The 20,812-nt window shown below is 52.5% G+C and overlaps 1 protein-coding gene across 3 annotated transcripts; it reads left to right on the forward strand.

The window, feature by feature from the left end:
• The first annotated feature begins 1,481 nt into the window (after nt 1–1,481).
• Nucleotides 1,482–20,016, forward strand: RNF169 (ring finger protein 169). Of its 3 annotated transcripts, none has more exons than XM_064411208.1 (6): nt 1,482–1,834; nt 8,008–8,084; nt 12,627–12,773; nt 13,475–13,587; nt 14,228–14,327; nt 15,084–20,016. In XM_064411208.1, exons 1-6 carry the CDS (start codon nt 1,504–1,506, stop codon nt 16,278–16,280), a joined length of 1,965 nt encoding a protein of 654 aa, XP_064267278.1. In that variant the 5' UTR covers nt 1,482–1,503; the 3' UTR covers nt 16,281–20,016. The 3 variants fall into 3 exon arrangements, with proteins under 3 accessions (XP_064267278.1, XP_064267279.1, XP_064267281.1); XM_064411209.1 differs by lacking the exon at nt 1,482–1,834 and adding an exon at nt 2,208–2,313; XM_064411211.1 differs by lacking the exons at nt 1,482–1,834; nt 8,008–8,084 and adding an exon at nt 10,261–10,362.
• Nucleotides 20,017–20,812: the final 796 nt, after the last annotated feature.

The raw sequence follows: 20,812 nt of genomic DNA on the forward strand, positions 1-20,812 counted from the left end.
GGGCCCACAGAGAAGCTGGAGACCCAGAAGCCGAGTTGTGTCCAGGGCAGCTGGATGTGCAGCTGGATTTGGGAGCACAGCTGGCAGAGATCCTTTCCCAGATCCAGCGTGCTGGGGCTCTGCAGGGCTCTGCACAGCTCCTTGTCCTGCAGGTAGCTTTGGTGCTCCCACGTTCCCTGTCCCTCCCCGAGGGCTCCCAGCTCCCGGTGCAGGCTGATCCCGGGAGCAGCAGCTTTGTGGAGCTCGGGAATAGCTCATTCCCTGTGACCGTGGCCAGCAGCAGCGCCTGCGGGACGGACAGACAAACTGCTGGAGCCGGGCCAGTCCCGAACCGCCGCCATCACTCACCCTAACAAAGTCACTGCGAGGTTTTTGTTTCACGAGAAGCAGCTTTCTTGTCAGCTGGCATCGCACGGAGCCCGCCACAGCAGGGATCCACGTGCTGGTATCCCTTTAGTCACTCAGCAGCCAGAGACAACTAAAGATAGGAGCGTGGGTGGGGTGGGGAGCCAGCGATATCCCCCAGCAGGCTCCTGGCACTCGTGCAGAGGCTGCTTCCCGGGCACGGATCAGCCCTTCCCCTCTCCAGCCGGGAGAGAGGAGCCTGCCCAGGGAGGCCCAGAGGTGCAGGCTTCACCCCTGTCTCTGCAGCCACATTTTCACTCCTGCCAACCCAGTGTGGCTGAGAGCCTTCACCAGGGAGGGTGCTAAAATATGACGAAAAGACAGATCGGTTTGGTGCCCCAGCAAAGGGATGAGAGGCAGAAGGGAAGCGCAGGAGATTTCCATAGCAACTGGTGCAGAGGCTCTGCCTGCTCCGCTGTGCTCTGAGTCACCGGCCGTGGTGCTGGGTGCTGGGTGCCCACCCGAGCTGCTCCCCCAGCCCCTGCCCAGCCGGACAGCGGAGGGAGCACCGAGCAAAGGCTCCTGGATCAGGATAGGGACGGAGGGACCAGCGGGGCTGTGACCACGGGCGGGCAGAGCCGGGCGTGCTCACCTGGGGACACCGCAGAGAGCCGGGAGGGCTCCGGGGGAGCTGCACAGGGGCTGGGGACAAGGCATGGAGGGACAGCACACAGGGAATGGCTCCCACTGCCAGAGGGCAGGATGGGTGGGATACTGGGGGTTAGGAATTGTTCCCTGTGAGGATGGAAAAGCCCTGGCACAGGGAGCCCAGAGCAGTGTGGCTGCCCCTGGATCCTGGCAGTGCCCAAGGCCAGGCTGGACAGGGCTGGGGCAGTGGGAGGTGTCCCTGCCCTGGCAGGGGTGGCGCTGGACGGCCTGCAGGGTCCTTCCACTGCCGCCCATCTGCGGTTCCATGATTTATCCCAGGAGCCCGTCCCGTCCCGCCCCGCCCGGGCGCGGGGGGCGCTGCCGCGCGGATGAATATTCATGAGCGGGCGTGGCCGGCGCGCGCTCATTACTATGCGGCGCGCGCGGGGCGTCCCCTCATGAATTATGCGCGGTGGGCGTGGCCGCCGCGGCCCTTCAAAGTGTGGGAAGATGGCGGCGGCGGCGGCGGGTGCCGGCGGCCGGGCCGCGCTGCGGGGGCGGCGGCGGCGGGGCCGGCCCGCGGCCGAGGAGCAGCAGGACGCGGTGGTGCTGTCGGTGGCCGAGTGCCCGGTGTGCCGGCAGGCGCTGGTGGAGGCCGTGACGCCGCCCTGCCGCCACTCGCTCTGCCTCGCCTGCTTCCAGCGCTGCCCGCAGGGCCCGGGCCTCTGCTGCCCGCTGTGCCGCAGCCGCCTCTCCACACGGGCCCGGCGGCGGCAGGCCGAGCCCGCAGCCAGCACGGCGGCCGGAGCAGCGGGCGGGGAGCAGCGGCCGCCGGAGCAAGGTGCGGCTGCGGCAGCGGCGGCGGCGGCGGCACCTGCGCCCCCCCCATCCCGCACCGGGAGGGGCGGCGGGCGCGGGGCGGGGGCGGTGCCGGGGGGCGGGGCTGCCGCCTGGGCTCGCGGGGGCTCAGCCCGGGGGGCGGGGCCGGCGCGCGGGAGGCGCGATGAGCTCAGCCCGGGGGGCGGAGCCTGTGCCGGGGGGCGGGGCCTGTGCCGGGGGGCGGGGCCGTGCGATGAGTTCGCGGGGGCTCAGCCCCGGCCGGGCGGGGAGGGGGTCCCGGGGCCGAACCCCCCTGCCCGGGGCCGAACCCCCCTGCCCGGGGCCGAACCCCCCTGCCTGGGCCATCGGGAGTGCCCCCCAGGGGATGCCGAGCACCGCCCCCCCAGGGGATGCCGCTGGCGGGGGTGTTTCCCCGCTTCCTGGGGTGTTTTTGTGGCCCCAAAGTGGACGGTCCCAGCGGTGCTGGCAGGAGCTGGGCAGGTTTGTGGTGCGTCGAGACAGGGAGGGTTTTGCAGCATGGGAAGTGCTGGTGGGTTGTTGACATAGAGAAAGGCCGTCGTCCCTGTGTTCGTGGCTTTAGCTGCACGTTTGCTCCCTGCCTCCAAAGCAGATGCCTTCTGAACTCCTAGAAAACTGCTCCCTGTGTTCCCTTCACAATAAACCCTCGCGTGAGGCAGCGGCACTGCTCTTTCCCGGTGGGAGCTGCTGGAGATGCCCGCCCTGCTGCTGTCAGGACTCGGGGTGCGCTGGGATCTGTGGTTGGAGAGGTGCTGCAGCAGTGCTGAGGGAGCCCCGGGAGCAAACAAGGATTCAAGCCTCAGATAAACATCCTCGTGGCCCAGCCCGTTCCCTTCCCAGCGTGTTTCTGGTCTCCCGCTCCCTGCTTGTGTCAGCAGCCTCTAATTGGCTGTGGGAAGAGTTGGCAGGACGAGCTTAAACAGCTCAAATTGGTGGTTTGAGCTAACCCCACTAACCTGGAAGAGATTTAGGAAGGCTTCTCATGAAGGATTTGCTGAGTCCACGAACAGATGGGCTGCCCAGGGGGAGCCGAGCTGAAGCTCCCGAGCTTCCTCCGGAGGAGGGACAGTGGGAACTCCCGAGTCAGGGCAGTGCTGTCAGTCGTGCTTCAATGGGCTCCTTGGATGAGAGCGTCCATGCTGCAGGAATGCCTGTGCACTGCCTGAGCTGGGCTTTTTCGAGTGGAATTAGTTTTAATTCTCTGCTTGTCCTGGGCTGTGTGAGATGCGTGTGGGACCGAGGAGGGGCTGACCCTGCTGTTCCTCCTCCCTGCCCTTGTGAAGGGATGGGTCACATTTGCTCTCTCCCAAGCCTCATGAGCCTCTCCTGGTCACCGTGGCCTTATCAATGGGCATGTAATGCATATATTTATATATTTATATATTTATCAGTGTGTGTAGGCCCTTGAGGGAGAGCAGCAAGGGCATCAGAGCCCAGCTCATGCCAGTGGTGCCCAGTGCCAGGATGGAAGGCGAAGGACACAAACTGAAACACATCAAGTTTCACTGGCCACAAGAAAAATACCATTTGCTCTGAGGGTGACCAAGCACTGGCACGAGCTGCTGAGAGTGTTTGTGGAGTTTCCATCCTCAGGGAGAGTCAAAACCCAGTTGGACATGGGCCTGGGCAGCCTGTTCCTGCTGACCCCGCTCGAGCAGGAGGGTTGGGTCTCCAGAGGTCTTTGCCAGCCTCAGTTATTGTGTGATTCCGTTATCAAACACCGATTAAGCTCAGGTATTTAATTTAATCACTTAAAATGTGCAAAATCTTTAAAACTGCTCGGTATGACCATTTGACATACCTTGATTATTCCATCTTAAACCGGCTCATTAATCATGGTTTCATGTCCCAGTTTTCGTTATTCCCTTTGGGATTCCTTGGGTTGAAGGAGCCCTCAGGCCCTGCCTGAGGCTGGGATTCTGCACTAGGTGACCAAATAGGTGTAAAGTCAAAGTCCTTGTCATGGCACTTGTCAAACAGAACTGGACAGAAATCAGACAGGCTCGCTGCCTGTGTTGTGTCTTGGCATGAGCTGGCTTTCCCTGAGAGCTCCTGGGCACCTGATTCCCTGGGAGCTGCGCTGCTGCCTTCAGCCTGGCCCCGGCTGCTGCTCCAGGAGGATGCAGGTGGCCTGCGGGTCCCACGTCCTCTCTGTGGGCATCCAGGTTCCACAGAGCCCCTGGGTGCTGCTGCCAGGCCAGGCTTGGGGCTAAAGCTGCAGTGCTGGCTGCAGAGCTCTGCTGAGCGAGGTTTCTGATATTGAAGCAGTTGCTTGGTGAAATTCTTGGAAGGCAGAGAGGAGCAGCAGATGGGAGGCTTGGAGACTGCGGGCGTGTGTTTGAGGATTCAGCTGGCCAGGGAGAAGGAACAGGATATGTTTGCAGCGAGGTGCTCGGCCCCGTTTGTGAGAAAATAAGTGCATTCCCATTTCAGAGCATCGGATTTCTCTTGTTTCCCCTCTGCCCAGTAGCAGTGCACAACAATCACCAAGTGACGCTCGTGCAGGAGGTGTGGTGTGTTTGTGCCAGGCTTGTAAAATGACTTCCCCCTCCTTCCTCCCAGTCCTTTTTTGGCAGTGGTTTTCCCCTTTCCCCACTGGACCAAACCAGTCTAGTTCTTGAGCATTTCCTGGTGATTCCTTAAGTTCCTGTTGTTTCTGTTGTTCTGTAGCCTGTCACCAGTTGTTTTTTTGTCTCAAGACCACAGTGCTAAAAGTATGGAAGTGGCAATCCCAAAGAAGCCTTTCCCTGTCCCGGGAAAAGCAGTGATTTGCTCCCCACATCAAACTGGTTAAAGCTGACACCATCCCTTTTTTCCTCCTTGTCATGGTGCTGTATTGCTGGGGGGATGAGTTGAATTTAAGATTTCCTAGGAAGATAGGAGAGGGTGCCACTTGCATCTCCATCTCTTTCCTCACTGTCCTCTCTCCAGCACCCCACAATATTTACATTATTTTTAATCTGCCATTCAAGCCATTAATGAAGAGAGTGATTAGGACCAGACCCAGAGCTAGCCCCAGTGGTCAGTGTGAGAGGCATGGCAGTGGATCATTAACTCTTGGAAAATAATTTTCCAGTTGAGTGGTGGTAACACCTGTGCCAGGGTCAGAAAATTCCTAACTTCTTAAATGTTTCGAAAACATTTAAGATTTCACCTTCAGCTGCAAGTGTTAACTGGCAGGAGGTAAAAGGAAAGTAGTAAAAACCTTGAGGGAAACAGGAGCTGCAGAGCCTGCTGAAAGTTTCCATGGAAGCTGGAGGCGAGGGGGACTCGCTGCTGCTGGTGGCAGAGCTGGCGCTTGCCTGATGGCATCGGCCTGGCACAACCCAGGAGCCTCTGAACGACAGACAGGGAACCAAAGGGTTCTGAATCGGGTTCAGCTTTACTTTCAGTCAGCCCGTGTTGCTGAATTCACCAGATGGAGGTTTCTGGATCTTTTGCCAGTAAATATAAAATGTTTTGGTCAGGAGTGCTGCCCCATGGAGATGGTGTGTAAGACACACTTCCGAGCGGGTGTGGAAAGGATGGACTCGCTCAAGGGGATGGAGGCTGCAAGTCAGATGCCTCTTACAAAGAAAACCAGTGTTAAATAATTAGAAGATCTTTTGTCCTCTCAAATAGTGCAGAAATCAGTTGTTTTTTCCAAGACTGAGCACAATGGGATGCAGCTCTTGGCTGCCAGCATAAAGAAGCAGGATGCCAGGTTTGATCTGCCACCACGAGTGTTTCAGTGCTCTCGCCAGGCTGGGAAGGAGCATCCCAGCAGCAGCCCTCCCAGCAGCCCTTCAGAGTCAGCTTCGCTCAGGAGCCACTTCTGCTGACCCACAGATCACTCGAGAGGAAGGGCAAACAGGAGATTTGCTGCAAAATCAAGTAAAAAGCCTCTTCTTCCATGGTTTTGCCTGCTTTGTTGTTGTCCTAGGCTGTGGCGCACATGAGCAGCCTTGTCCTGGACCTGAACATCCAGAACTGGCACGGGGAGGAGTGCCAGAGAAAGACACGGGATGCTCTGATCACCTCATCTTCCTGCCAGTGCAAGGACTGGTCTGGTTCCACTTGGAATGGTTCTGTGCCAACAGCAGAGCATCCTTGGGTGCAGCACCCCTCTGTCCCTGTGCCCAGCCCTGGAGGCACCTCTGCTGCGTGTTTCCCTGGGTTAGCTTGTGCCCTGGAGGGGAAAACTCCACCTTTTGAGCTCTGGAGACAAGCCTTAAACACTGAGGAGTAATTGAAGTTTGCTGCAGGCGAGGTACAGATTGCTGCTGCTCTTGGGACTGTCTCCGTGGAAGTTTCAGCTTGATAAAGTTCACAAGAGCTGGAACCGCTCAAGGACACAATTGAAAAAAAACATTTTGGGAAGCCGGTGGAAGGTTTCCAGCGTGGCTGGTTGCAGGAGCAGGGAATGCGGCCTGGCCTCCCCAGCATCAGCATCTCTTGGGATTTGGATCACGTGTGTAGGGACACTTGGGATGTTGTCCTTGAGAAACAAGCCTGGCTCGTGCAGGCGTGTGAGTACCAGGAAACAGCAGCTGTTTGCTGCCAGCTGGTCACTGGGTGTTGGATCCACCCTGCCATGTACCTTCCGTTTGGAGCCAGATGGAACAAAAGGGAGGTTCTGGAGAAAAGGAGGCTCAGGGGGGACCTTGTGGCTCTCCACTGTTCCCTGACAGGGGGCTTTGGGCTCTGTTCCCAGGGAACAGGGACAGGACAAGAGGAAACAGCCTCAAGCTGTGCCAAGGGACGTTCCCTTTGGGAAGCAGGAGGAATTTCTTCACTGAAAGGGTGATCAGGCATTGCCTAGGGAGGTGGTGCAGTCCCCATCCCTGAGGGTGTCCAGAGAACGACTGGATGGGGCACTGAGTGCTCTGGCCTTGCTGACAAGGTGGGATTGGTCACAGACTGGGCTCAATGATCTCAGATGTCTTTCCCAGCCTGAATAATCTTGGGATTCTGTGAAAACCTTCGATGGAGCTGCTGGTTTATATCCTTCAATTTTAGCAGGATGGGGAAGGGAAGTACCCTTGATGTTTCCTCCTTGCTCAAACCTGCTCCATCCTGACCGTAGCACACTGGGATGATGAGCTGTGCTGCACCCTGCCTGGAATGCTGATACGGATTGAGCCAGGATGGTTGTCCAGGGGTTGTTGTTTTGTTCTGGTTGTTCCCTTTTGCCTCCAGGCTCCTCCAGCTGAAGTGCAACTTGCCCAGACTTGCACTGCACGGAAGTGGGAGGGAGCTTTGAGGCCAATACAAGCAAAGGGCTCCTCTGGGAATAAGAGACTCCAGGGATGGAAGCTGAGCTGTAACTCTGTGCCAGTATGCTTTTGGTTTCTGACTTCCCGAGGGGAAAGGAAGGAAGTGGGAGCAGGACAGGGAACTCTGCCAGACAGAGCATCCTGCCCGCTCAAACCCCTGATCTGGGGAGTGCCCTGCAAGCAGGAGAAAGGCTGGGCTCGCTCGGGATCCGTGGCACAGCAGTGCAGGCACTGCAGGGGATGAGGAGGAGGCATTCCCGAGCAAACAGGAGCGTTCCGATCCTCGGGAACGGCTCAGGGGCAGGGCTGTGAATGCGGGGTGTGTGCTGCTGCTGGCAGCCTGGGCCTGGGCTGTCTGCCTGCAGCAGGCACCTGAGTCCTGCCTTTGCTCCTGGCACTCAGGTTCCCTGTGCCTGAGTCCTGCCTTTGCTCCTGGCACTCAGGTTCCCTGTGCCTGAGTCCTGCCTTTGCTCCTGGCACTCAGGTTCCCTGTGCCTGAGTCCTGCCTTTGCTCCTGGCACTCAGGTTCCCTGCGCTTGAAGCCTGGGTTTGTTCCCGGGACTCAGATTCCCTGTGACATCCCCAGGCTGTTCCTTCACCCCTGTGTTTACATCCTCCCAGTGCTCCCTGATTGCTTAACTGCTTGTCAAGGACTCTTGAGAATCTCAAAGGAAACTCGGGAAGTGCAAAGTGGGATTGCGTGGCCATCCTCCTCCTGATGTTTCTCTGTGTTAAACAGAGCTGTGATAGCAATAGCAGAATATAAACATCTGGGGTTGAAGAAGTGCTGCAGAAGCTCTTGTGCAGCCTGTGGAGATCTCACCCTTTTTGGGAAATAATGGCCAGCACCAGTTATCCTCCACTAAAAAATATCTCCTTTTTTTTCCTCTTTTCTTTCCAGACTTTATATTCAGAGCACCCATCAAATTGAGCAAAACAGGAGAACTCCGAGAAGAATATGAAAGCCAGCTAAGAAAGGTCAGTATTTTGGGCAATTGTGTTTTTTCTTCCAAAACAAGTTGGATTTCCTGCAGGAATGCCATCCTACCTGTAGGGAAACCTGAAGGGCTCTTTTTTCCTGTTCTCTAACAAAGGTCATTTATTCTCCTTATACTGTTCAGCCAGTTCAGGAAATGGCTGTAACTGAGCATGTAGAAGTCAAATTTTACTATCTTAGCCTGCCTTCCAGAACATGGAAATGTACCTTCTTTGGAGTGACTGTTTGGTTGTGGATGTAATTCCATAAAGGCTTTTGCAGCACAAGGCATCTCCTTCTAACATCCTTCTCCTCAAAAACAAACTATTACAAACTAGAGCTTTCTATTTATTTCTAGCCAAGAATAAAATGTCATTTAAGGACCAAAAAAAAAAAAAAAAAGCTCATGAAAATATTTTTTAGGTTTTTGATCTTTGTGATCTTGTTTTCCCTTGAGGTGGGTTCAGCCCCTCGCTGATTATTTTACCTGCTGGGTAAAAGGAACCTGAGGGGTTTTTCATTGTTGAAGGATTTTCTTTGGGTTTTCACTTATAGATCTCAACAGGTTTAAAAAGGGCTGGGGTGCTGATTGAGTTATTAAAACAGCCTTGTCTGGGTAGGAAAATAGGTGATATTTCAAGTAGATAACTGGTCTGGGAAACACGTATGTGTGAGGAGACAGTCAAAAAGCATGGAAGGGTCTTCCCTCCTGCTTCTCCATGTATGGAATTAGCAGTGACACTAATGGGCACTGTCACTGCAGGTTACTAAGGTAGCTCTGGCTGACTGTTTCGTTAAGGAAATTAGGAATTCATTAGGAATTGCAAACTCTTCTCCAACTGAGGTGCCTTGCCAGGAAGGCAGGGACACTGTGTGCAAAGTCGTGGGACTTGTGGCATTTTCAGCAGCAATTCTCTATCAAATTTAAGGAAGCACGTTTGCAGCATGGTCAGGCTGCAGCTGGAAAGGTTCTTACATCTACAGCCTGACTTCAGCAAAAAGATACCACGTGCAGTCCAGTGCCAGCCCTTCTCCCTTCCCTTCCAGTCAGAAGGAAATTCTTTACCACGTTTCTAGCATTTGGGCATGTTTTTATCTTGTTCAGCCTGCTGCCTTCCCCTTCTTGCCCCCTGCCAGATGGGAGATGGGTTTCTTCCCCCTGCCAGCTTCAACTTGGTTTTTGTGAAGCTCAGCTGAAAGAGCCGTGTGGGAGGAGATTCTGTGAATCGTCATCTGAGAGGAAATGGCAGTGGGATTTGGCTGGTAAAATGACAAGTGGTGATGCAGCCACTCTGTTTCCTCATTCAGAATAGAATCACAGAGTCGTTTAGATGGGAAAAGCCCTCTGGGATGGAGTCCAGCTGTTCCCCCAGCACTGCCAAGGCCACCACTATCCCATGTCTCCCCGTGCCACATCCACATGGCTTTTAAATCCCTGCAGGAAAGGGGACTCCACCTGTGGGCTGTGCCAGTGACTGGCTGTTCTTTTAGGGAAGGAATACCCAGCCTAAACTTAGTTCTTGTCCTGTCACTTGTTACCTGGGATGAGAGACTGACTCTCACCTGGCTCTACCCTCCTGTCAGGAAGTTGTAGGGAAGCTGATCTGAAGATTGTCACTGTTGCTACTTATCAAGAGTTTCTTGGTGTCTCTGAACTTCTGAATCAGGGAGGACTCAGGTTTGGGAATCTATGATTTGGTTTCCTTCCCTGTCTTGAGATACAGGGTTTCATCCCAGCTTCCCTGCCTGTGGAATGGGGATAACCTGGGCTTTGCTGCTGAGGAAGGGACAGGAGCATTTCCAAACCTTATTATATCTCCCAGCTGTGAGTTGTTTTACATACCTGAACTCTTGACCTGCTTCCACACTTTTTGCAGTTGAAAACAAAGTGATACCGTAATTGTGTACTAAAAAGATTTTATTTGACTTGGATTATCTCATAGCTTAATTTTCTCAACTGGATTTCAGAATGAGAGAGATTTTTGCTGTCTGTGCAGGACAGCAAGATAGGGTTTTCCTCTTTTGTGCCCTTGGTGCTCTTGCATTTTATGTTTTTCCAGAGGAGGCTGTCATTTCTGTGCACTCAAACCCTAACTCACCCTGTCCAGCTGTCTTTCTGTCTATCACAAGCAAGTCTGTTGCTTGTGAGCACGCAGAGTGGGAGGGCAACTCCTACCTGAGGCATGTGCTGACATGCAGCTCCCAGAGCCAGGGCAGGCGGAGCAGGCTCGGGAGGCAGCAGACCTGGACAGTTCCTGCAGGGAAGAGAGGACACCAAACGTGAGTTTGCCAAACTTTGGAATTAAATGGTAGTGGCAGGAATGGTGGTTCTGAGTGAACAATTGATTGCTTGTACTGCATTTCCCCCCCCTGCAGCTGCAGTATCCAGAAGGACTAAAATGCATTTCCTGATAACTGTGCTGTTCACAGCAGCTGCTGGTCCTGCTTCCAGTATTTCAGAGATGCTGCTCAGATACAGTGAGGTCCTTCTCCCAGGGTACATGTTTCTCACTACATTGTTTCAGTTTCTCGTCCTCCTGCCTCAGCACAGCATTGCCATGTCTGGAAGGAAATCCTCTGGGAGACAATTTACATTAAGGCTACTTCAGATTATTATTTTTGAAGTTAGTACAGATTTTATCATTAGAGTTTGATTTTGCTTGCAGCCTTAATTCTGGACCTAAATTCTTTTTTGTATTCTATTAATTAGGATTAAGATCCTGTTGTTGCCTTTTTGACTTCACTGTCAGCAAAGCTGGAGTTGTCAGCTCACACTAATTGTGCCATGGATTTCCTCAAAATCCTTAAATGTTCCTGTGTGTTGTTACATATTCTTGTGCCTTTTGATTTTATAATTTAGCCAGAAAAGTGAATTTTTCCATATAACTTTCTTCTACATGAGAAATATAGGAGGGACACGAGTGCTGGCTGGTATTTCAGCCAGCCAAAAAAAAAATTGTGATAAATCTTAGTGTGAATTTGTTTTTCAGATGCTTCAAAAAAGGCAGAAATACTGTTGACTTAGAGCAGACTATTCATCATGTCTGCATCATGTGGTCACAATCTATGTTAGTCAGACTGTTGTAGTTATTGCTTGAGATTATTAATAGATGAGGAATTTAAAGATACATCTTAAAACAACTCTAAGCAAGGAGTCGAACCGGTCTTTGAAAATATTTGCTGAACACCCACAATCAGCCACACAGTGGAGTTTTTCCTGGTTTCTGCCTTTTTTCTTCCTTGTTTTCCTCCTTGTTTCTGTCTTCCTCATGTTTGGATTCAGTAGGATTTGGGTCTTTGCCAATTTGAAAATCACAGTGTGCTTTTCCTGTAATGTCTCGTGAACTCTGTTTCCTTTGTCATCCTTATGTCCATACTTCTGAGGTTTTGCCTTCCTCCAGCAGGGAAGAAAAACACTAAGTATTTTTGGAAGAAGTTGTTGCTGTCTTTTTGAGTTAGGGAGCTTCTTAAGCACCTGAGGTACCTTTGCCAAAATATGAGGAAAAGCCCAGGGATATGAATTCCTGGTGCTGTGATTCATGAGCAGGACAAAGAGGTGTCAGTCAAAGGTCTGGATAACTTCTGCGTGGAGGGTGGATGGAGGAAGGAGGGAGGATCTGTTCTATGTACAGATAGATGTAGACTATTCCTGGGCTGTGTCTAAGTTGAGGAAGAGGCAAGACACAAGCTGGGAAAATGGTTGGGTGATAGAGGGAGGAGAACCTGGTTACCCTGGGCAGGGACAATCAGATGGTGCCAAGGCTGTTCCTCAGGAAAAGGTAGTGGAAAGGAGGAGAAAAGGGGTCTTGTTGGTTTTGACAGCAAGTCTGACAAAAAACAAAAAACAAAACAACAAACCAACCTGGCAGAAAAGAGAGCAGTGCAGCAGGACAGGCAGCCCATGAGAGCCCATGTGCCTTGTGTCCCAGATCCTGGCATTCCCCGTTTGAAGCTGAATTCAAGCTTTGAGCCTGGGGTCGGCTGTCGGGGGAAAGGTGGCCTCTCTGGATCCCCTCCATCCCAACGCATTGGTGAAACAATGGGATGTCATCTCTCGTGTGGCTTTCAGCATGGGAATTGCTGCATCTCACCTTTTATTTTAGATGCTGCTGCTTGTGTGTCTGCCAAATTGTGTGTGCTGCGTGTCAGGCCATTGGGAGGCTAAAACTGAAATATCACAGCTTGCTTGAAGCTGTTGTTGCACATTTTTATATGTAGTGTGATCACCTACAAGTAGAGAAAAGCTTTTGTCTCTCTGTTTTCTAAAATAGTGGCAGAGAAGGCTTTGTCCAGCCCTGGGCCTCACGGTGCCTTTGTTGTTTTGCAAAGAAGATAAAATCCATGATTCTTGTGTGTAAACCACAAATGTGGTATAGAGGCAAACCAGTCTTCACATTATTGTGAGAGAGAGGCAGTGGCTCCACCCTGGAGTAGAGAAATGAAGGCACAAAATTAAATGATGTGACTAAAGTCTTGTTCTTTCCAGTCTGTAAGTGTTGGACTTCAAATTATAACTACTCTACCTCTCTTGTCTTTATTTCCAGCTGAGAGAAGAGAAACTGCAAGAAGAAAAGACATCTGAGGATCTGATTCACAAGTTCATCCTAGATGACATGGACGTAGGGAAAAGAAGAATGGAGGAACAGCAGAAAAAAGATGAATCTGTAGTGCTGAAAGGGAACCAAGACTGTGTAAGTGATCTCATGCTTCTCCTTCCTGCCCACATATCAAAATTTTCATTCTTTGGCTTTCCAGGATTCCTTGATTGAGTTTTAATAGTTTATGAAGGCTATGAGCTGGCAGACTATAAAGATCCTTGTTAATGAGAACTGTCTTCCAGGGTCTATAAGGACTGCAGACATTCTTCTAGAGGTTTCTGTCCCCCTTTTTACCCTCTGCTGTGTGACTCTTCCTGACACAGCAGATCCCCACAGCTTTGGGGATACCCTTGGTATTCAGGCTTGCATGCATTTCCATGAATAATTCTCCATGAATCTTCTGCAGTGAAGTTGTACAACTGAAGTTCAACACATTCTTCATGCTGACTTCTACCTGTTTCCCATTTCATTTGGGAGGCCCTGCAGGAAAATGCTCTTAAAATTTCCATTTGATAGGCTGACCCATGGGGGCTGAGTAACCAACACCCTGCAGTAACCTCTATTGTAGAATTTTCCCACATTATCTTGATCAATAACTAGCCTTTATCTGATGACTAACAGCTATGTATAGGAGCTATGTGCTTATTTTTGTATTTTTTATGCATTATGTCCTCTCAGTATAATCAGAAATGGGGGATGTGGGGATCTTCAACACTTTTGCAAGAAAGAGCTTTATTTTCCAAGTGATTCTTTTTGTTGTGCATGTCAGCTAACTGTTCCTTGGTTGACTTCAGTTTCCTGAACGTCTCTCGGACTCCGAGAATGAAGAACCATTCCAGGGCAAGCAAACACACCGGTCAGCTTTTGTTTCCAAGACCAGTGCTTACTCCTTTGCTTTCCTTTCAGGGTAAGATGCTGAGACTTTATTTAATATCCTTTAAAGATGTAAACACACCTGACGTGCTCCAATTCAAATGGTGGTTCCAATCTAAAATAAGTGATTTTTTTTTTCTGGAATTTTAGAGCAGACTCATTGGTAGAATGTGGTGTCTGTCTGATAACTTCCTACCTGGAAGTTAATGTTCATCCCATGAAGGAGAAAAATCATTGCCTGTAGATTTAAACCATTAGTCAGAAAGCAAAATTTTGTAGGATGAGCTCAAGCGTGCTGGTTCCCTTCTGCAGCACAGATCTGAAGGGATAGCATCAGCCCCAAACTCCCTGGAAGGCTGTTGCTTGAGGCAGAGGAAGCAGCAGAATAACCAGGTGTGTTTCCAGGTGAGAAGCAGAGGGGTTTCCCCAGCTTCCTCCTCAGTTCACTGTGGGCCATGGGCAGAGGTGCCCGTGTTTCAGTGCAGGGCCCCTGAGCGCAGAGCAGGACTCTGCTGCAAATCCAGGATTCCCGGATCCCTTAGCCCCGAGGGCACGGGAAGTACCTCTGCCAGCCAGGTGCTGCCAAGGCTGATGCCTCTCCCACAGGTGGCAACTGCCAGGGCTGTTGAGCTGGTTGTGCCCAAGGTTCCTGTTCTCACCCTTCTGCTTTCCAGGAATTTAACCTCCAAGGTGGAGAGGAGTCGGAGCTGCAACGACACCATTCAGGAGAGATCCAAGAGCAGGCAGAGATCAGCCCCAGCCACCAAAGCAAAGGTACAGGCAGCGTGTGTAAACAGGTTCCCGTGTGTAAATGTTCTTATCTGAGCTTACACAGCACCAGTAATCTGGAGATATAAAATATGGGCTTTGTGGCCCCGTTATCGCCGTGGGGCCAATCACCTCCTTGCGGCTCCCAATAAAACCTGCCGGGTTAGGAATTACTAAACAGAAAAGCAGACAGGTGTCAGGGTTCTTGTGTAGCGTTGGAGGCTAATTGCAAGTTGAAAGGGTTCTCATCAGGCTTTTGTTTTGTGATTCATTTTCTTTTCAAGGCTGAATCCCCAGCCTGGTAAAAAAAAAAATCTTCTAGAAGTTTAGGAAAATAATTATCTTTTCCTTTCCCTTTCTCTCCAAAGTTGTTTAAACAGAGCAAAACTGATTGCTTTCCTGACATCAGGGTACATTGGCACTTCCATACTATAGAAGGTACAGAGGCCTGGTCTTCATAGGATCACAGAATGGTTTGGGTTGGAAGGAGATGGCCTTTAAAGTCACTCCTCACCCAAACCATCCTGTGGCTGTGTGATTTTGCTATCAGAGTGGTTGTTACTTGAGGCAAGAGCAGCTCTTAGACTGAAATAAATTTGACACCCCCACTGTGCTGGGCTCCGTAGTCTGCTGCTCGTGTCTGCCTTGGCCATGGGAGGTGCTGTGACTGCCAGAGGCCATCGGGGATGGCCGTGCCCAGCAGCCACCCATTCCCCATCTGTCCTGGCCAGCGCGTTCCCAGCTGTGCTGCCTTCCTTGCAGGTGCTGCCGGGCGCCTCGGCGCCGCTGCTGGGGGTGCTGTCGTGCGCGCAGAACCACCGCTGCCTGTCGGCCCCGGAGCTGACGGCCGAGCGGCGCCTGCTGCTCAGCGCCGTGTCCTCCCTGTCGGCCCTGCACCGCCCGGAGCGCTCCATCAGCCCCGAGAGCAACGACAGCATCTCCGAGGAGCTCAACCACTTCAAGCCCATCGTCTGCTCCCCGTGCACCCCCCCGAAGAGGCTGCCCGACGGCAGAGTGCTCAGCCCCCTCATCATCAAATCCACCCCCAGGAACCTGAACCGCAGCCTGCAGAAGCCAACCACCTATGAGGCCAGTCCTAGAATACTGAAAAAATGGGAGCAGATATTTCAGGAGCGTCAGATCAAAAAGACTCTCTCCAAAGCAACCCTTACGTCCTTGGCTTCGGAGCCTGGGGAAGACGTGGTGGTTCCTGACATCACCAACTCCAGCAGCTGCACTAAAGAGCAGCCACAAGCGCAGGAGGATCACCTTCCCCCTGACACAACAGGAGAGCCTCGCCCTGAGCTGGATTTCTTCCCTTCTGTCAGTGAAGTGAAGCTGGGGAGGGGGACTGAGAAGAACAGGGGTTCACAGGCCTTAACCACTGATGAGGGTGCAGCTGACCCAGATGTGAGATCAAGTGTAACCTCCCTAAACACACGCATGGCTGAAGTCCCTGACCTAAAGGTGAATGCATTCATGGACAAATCCTGTCTCAGCCTGGGCCCGAAAGTGCTGAGCAGGAGGCTCATGGGCATCAGCGCATCGCTGCCTGACAGCAGCACGCTCGCAGTCCCCATCAAGCCAGCGGGGAAAAAGCAGCTGAAATACCTGAACAACAGTGAGCTGATCAACGTCCAGAACAGCACCTGCAACTCCGTGGAGAACATCATCGGGGAGCAGCCGCCGCTGCTGCGGCGGGGCCGGAAGAGACGCTGCAAAACAAAGCACCTGGAGCACAACGGCTCCGTCAAAAGACTGAGGCACGTGGCAGGGGAGGTGGGGCTGCCTCCGGAGGTTCGGGACGTGGAGCAGAAGCTCCAGCAAGAGGAGGAGGACAGGAGGCTGGCCCTGCACCTGCAGCGGATTTTCGACAGCGAGAACAGGACAGTGGACAGGCGGAAAGTCCGCGTGGATCGGTACCTGCTGCGGTCCAAGAGCACGCTGGGTGCCAAGTAGCACTGCTGGACGATGTTGCCTTTCTAGAGGACGATGGGGTTTATCAGATTATCTTATAGGAAAACTATTTTTTGCCCTACGTCACCCACGCAGTTGTTTTTTCGTTACGGTGGTGAGACATTGCTAGGTCCAGTTCAGAGAGAAGCCAGCGTCCTTTCAGATTAAAAAAAGAGAGAGAGAGTGTGAGAAAAAAAATCCTCCAGTCCTCTCTGGTCCATTGGTCTGAAGGAATTGTCTGTCATCCCTGTGAATACACTGCAAGGCCTCCACAGGCAGATGGGCAGACCTGGGATCCCCAGCTAGGAGGGTTGTGAATGTGGGGTATGAGGACCATCCCTTGCCAAGAGAAATACGAGCTCTGCTCATAGAAATTGTCTGAGAGTCTTCTCCTCTCTGCCTGCCCCATTTTCTCCCTCAGGCTGCATCTGGTTGTGGGGTCAGCCTCTTATCCATGCTCTGTATTTCTCCTGGGGAGTCCTAAACAGAGCCCCCCTGTAGTACTTCCAAATGAATGTATCTCACTGTCTGCAGCAGCAGTACAGATCATTCGTCACTTTCTTGAAGCAGAAAGCCAAATGCAGTGAAAAGAAAGACCTAAAACAAGGATTTTACTGGAAAACCTGATAGGGGTTTGTAATTTCATGTTCCTGACAGGAGAGAGAGCTCAGGTGGAGCAGCTGGAGCCACATGCTGAGCATTGGGACCCCAGGAGCTTTTCTCCCAGTCCATGTCTTTTCCAAACCATGTTCTTCCCTGTAGTATTGAAGAAAGGGAAACACTGTTCAGGGAGTTTCTGGAAGGATGTCCTCCCAGCTGCCGCGTCCCTTGCTCAGTTGAGAGCAGTCTCAGCACAGCCAAGGCCTGTCCTTGCCTGTCCCAGAGGAGCATCCCGAGAGATCTGGGCATTGCTGTGCTCTCCAGGCAGCTGACAGGATGGGAGCCCAGCTGTCCCGAGGGCTGCCCTGCCCCTGCTCCAGCTTCCTGGCTTCAGCTCACACCACTAAGAAAGCTCAGGTGAGTGATGCACTAAACTTCCAGGCACGAGGCTGCCTGGGGCAGAGCTGGCTCGGAGCCTGGGCTTGGTGGAGCGTGTGTTCTCTGCCCAGGTGTGGCAGGCCACCCTCTGAGTGTTCCTAACCCTCTTCCATGGATTAATCTCATGGATTATTTACAGTAACGTAGCTCAAAAAGTACCCTTCGAATTCAGTCCGTGGCAGCTGCCTTGCAGAGTATTCACAGGGACCCTCGAGGCCCAGGGGGACCTTTGGGACAGGGCTTGTGGCTTTGCCTGTCCTGCCCCCGTGTGCCAGGTGGCAGGGGTGTTCTTGGGATGAGCACAGTGCAGGGGCAAACTTCCGCTGGATCCTGTGAAGGGAGGGCAGCCAGTGCACATCAGTAGCCAGATCTGATCCAAGACAACTGCATTGCCCAATTTCCTCTGTGTGAAAATGGTTGAATTTCCTCCCTCCATCTTAAACAGTCAAAAAGAAAACGGGAACTGGTTTTCTTTTTCACTGTAAGGACCCTGGCAGGCTTTTTCCCCCTAATTGAACTGGATTTAAAAAGAAACAAAAAAACAGAAAAAAAGAAAAAAGAAATCTTATATTTTATTGGGTAAAATTTATATATTTTAAATACTATATTTCAACAGATCGACACTTTTGTTTTGAGAAATCTTATAGCAATGATTCCATAATATATATCTCTATCTCTGTATCTCCTTGCCACACAAACTACTGGATGGTTCAGGTTGTACCGGGGCTGGTGAGCCCTGGCCTGCTCTGCCTTCCTGGCACTCCGGGCCCTCTCCTGCACCTCAGCCTCGGCAGGTGCTGCTTGAAGCAGGCGCTTCGGACCCAAACCAAAACCTGCTCCTCTGTCCAGCTGTGCATTAGAAGGAAATTAAGGAATTAGAGCTTTGGCTGGACCCAGAAGAACAGCACAGAGAGAAGTAGTGATGGCCTGGATGTGCCCTCGGAGCTCAGGAGGGAAAGCCGCAGCTTTAACTCGGAATCCATGCTGGTTTTCCCAACATTTTGAGCTGCGTTTTGCACTTCCCAGGTGCATTTAGATTTAGAATTATTTTTACAGGCCCCCTTTTCTGTGGCTCATCCCTGGAGCCCCAAACACACTTCCCTAAACAGTTTCCTTTTTTCTCGTGGTGTTTGTGGGGGTTCAGCTGGGGCTGGGCTGCTTACACCACAAAAAAATGGATTTACACGCTGAATGTATCTTTTCTTTCCCCTCTTAAAACAGATTTCACAGCCCAATGCACTATGCCAGTGTCTTAAATACCTTCTTTTGAAAAGATTTTAAAAGTGTTTAGGGGTTTGTGCGTTAATTTCCTGATCCCAAATCCAAGCCGGGCAGAAGTGTAGGGGGCAGTGCCTGGGCTGGAGCTTGTCCCCACCCAAAAAAAACTTCATGGGACCTCCTGGCTGCCTCCAAAACAGAGATCCCAACTCCCAGGCATCACGCACAGGCCACGGCATCTGCATTCAAGGAGACCTTTGGATGTGCAGTCGCAATTGTGTCGTGGAAAGGTTGCGGCGATGCAAAGCCAGGATGAATGTTTTATTAATTTAACACTCTCCAAGTTTGTGTAAGCTTGCAGAAAACAACAAAAATTGTAAATAATTACACTCAAAAGAGCAGGAGCACCCAGCCTCTCCCCTGTAAAGGTCAGGAATGACACCACCTTTGCCAGAAATCATGCCAGCTGAGAAGGAAAATACCTCCTGCTGAACGGTGGATGCAGCACGAGATTAAACCAAGAATTTATTCACACTCCTCTGAAAGTCCTTTGTAAGCCTCAGCTGCCTTCCCTCCGGGATGAAGGCATTCCTTGCTGGCTGTGGGACAGCACGGGCGTGGGAGTGTCCTCCCAAAATGCCTCATCCGGAGGGGCTGGGGTTGGTTCCCTGACAGAAGGACTGTGTCTGCCAAAGATGCCAGCGACTCCCAGAAAGTTGCTTTCCGACCCTCTGGAGCTCTCTGCCCGGGAAAAGCCGTACAGGAAGGTCCGTGTTCGGAGTCAGCGCGATGGGATAAATGAAGGAAAAGTGCCAAAAGGGATCATGCCAGGTGATTGTATGACGTTGTTTATATTGTCAGTATTTCTCTTCCAATGCTATTGTACATGCGGTGCACAGTAGTCATGAAGTGTAGCTTGAACAAGCGCTTCTTTGTATTTTCTCAGTGAAAGCAGAGGGGGAGATCGAAGCCTTAAAGACTCTCACAGATTTCAGAAACAAGCCTTTAGCAATGCTGCGAGGGCCGGGCTCCTGGGCCCTGGGGCAGGGCAGCCCTGTCCTGTCCCCAGCGGCGCGGCCAAGGCTGGCAGAGAGCGCGTCCCGAGCCCGGCTGGGCCCGGCCGTGGGCGTGTGGAGCCCGCGGGCTGCCAGCAGCGGAGCCGGGCTGATCCCCGCGTGTGTCCTGCCGTGTCCCCCGCCAGCTCCTCACTATGCAAACGGGGCCGCGCGTCGCTACGCCTCCCTCGCCGCGCTTCCACTGCATGCCTCAGCCTGTGAGTGCAGTGACACGCCGGCATCTGTCGTGTTGTGGCTTCTGGTGTTTGAAACAGAGTAAACCCTGCTTGTGAAACACTCGTCACGAACCAGAGATACGCCGACAAATGTGTACAAATAACAGTGTTTGTTTCAACAGCAACCCGGACTTGAACTGCAGGGCAAAGGCCGAGGTTCAAACAGAATAAAACCAGATTCTGACAGTGAAACTCCCTGCTTCTTGCTGTGCTTGGAAACAAGCAGGATCCTGCTGCTGCTTGTCCCAGACAGGTGACACTGGCCTCCGTCCAAAGGAGGTTGTGGAGTAGTTGAGGAATCACAAGATCATTTGGTTGGAAAAGCTCGGAGACCCAAGTTCCCCTTCCTGTGGGGACAAATGCATTTTAATCCGAGGCTGATGTCCCAGCAGCTGGGTTTGGGCTGGGGTTACTGCAGCAGTAGGTGTCTGTGTGGCACCCTGGCCGAGCTGAGCCGTGCTTTCCCTGTGGGCAGGGAGAGGCAGGAGCCGCCTGCCCCTCCTGCCCGGATCCCTGCCGTCTGCAGCAGGACACGCTCAGGCCGTGCTCTCTGCACTTCCAGCTCCGCTGGCACCTCCGTGTGCCCGGGAGCGCTGCCAGAGGCTGCTCCAGGGCTGGTGCCTGCTCTCACAAACACCGGGACAACGTGGGGCTTCCTCCGGGAATGGCTTGGCACAGCCAGGGCAGCGAGCCAGAGCCGATTCCCACCACAGGGAACAGGGGCACAGAGTGGCTCACTAGTAACAGGCTCGAGCACAGGCGGGTGGAAATGGAAACCCATCGTTGGCTCCCACTGCAGGGAGATGCCCCGGCTGGGGCTGGGGCTGGTTTTTAACATAAAACTGATACCCTGCATCAAAGCAGCTAAACTGGATCAGCCCCAGTGGCCATCTAGCTTAGCATCGCATCTCCTGTGATGGAAAATCGGGTTCCTTGTCATGGCAGCTGGGGCCAAGCTGTACATGGAGGGTCTGAAAAGGAGGAATAA

Source organism: Passer domesticus, chromosome 2 (genome assembly GCF_036417665.1).
Source record: "Passer domesticus isolate bPasDom1 chromosome 2, bPasDom1.hap1, whole genome shotgun sequence".
Taxonomy (NCBI): Eukaryota; Metazoa; Chordata; class Aves; order Passeriformes; family Passeridae; genus Passer; species Passer domesticus.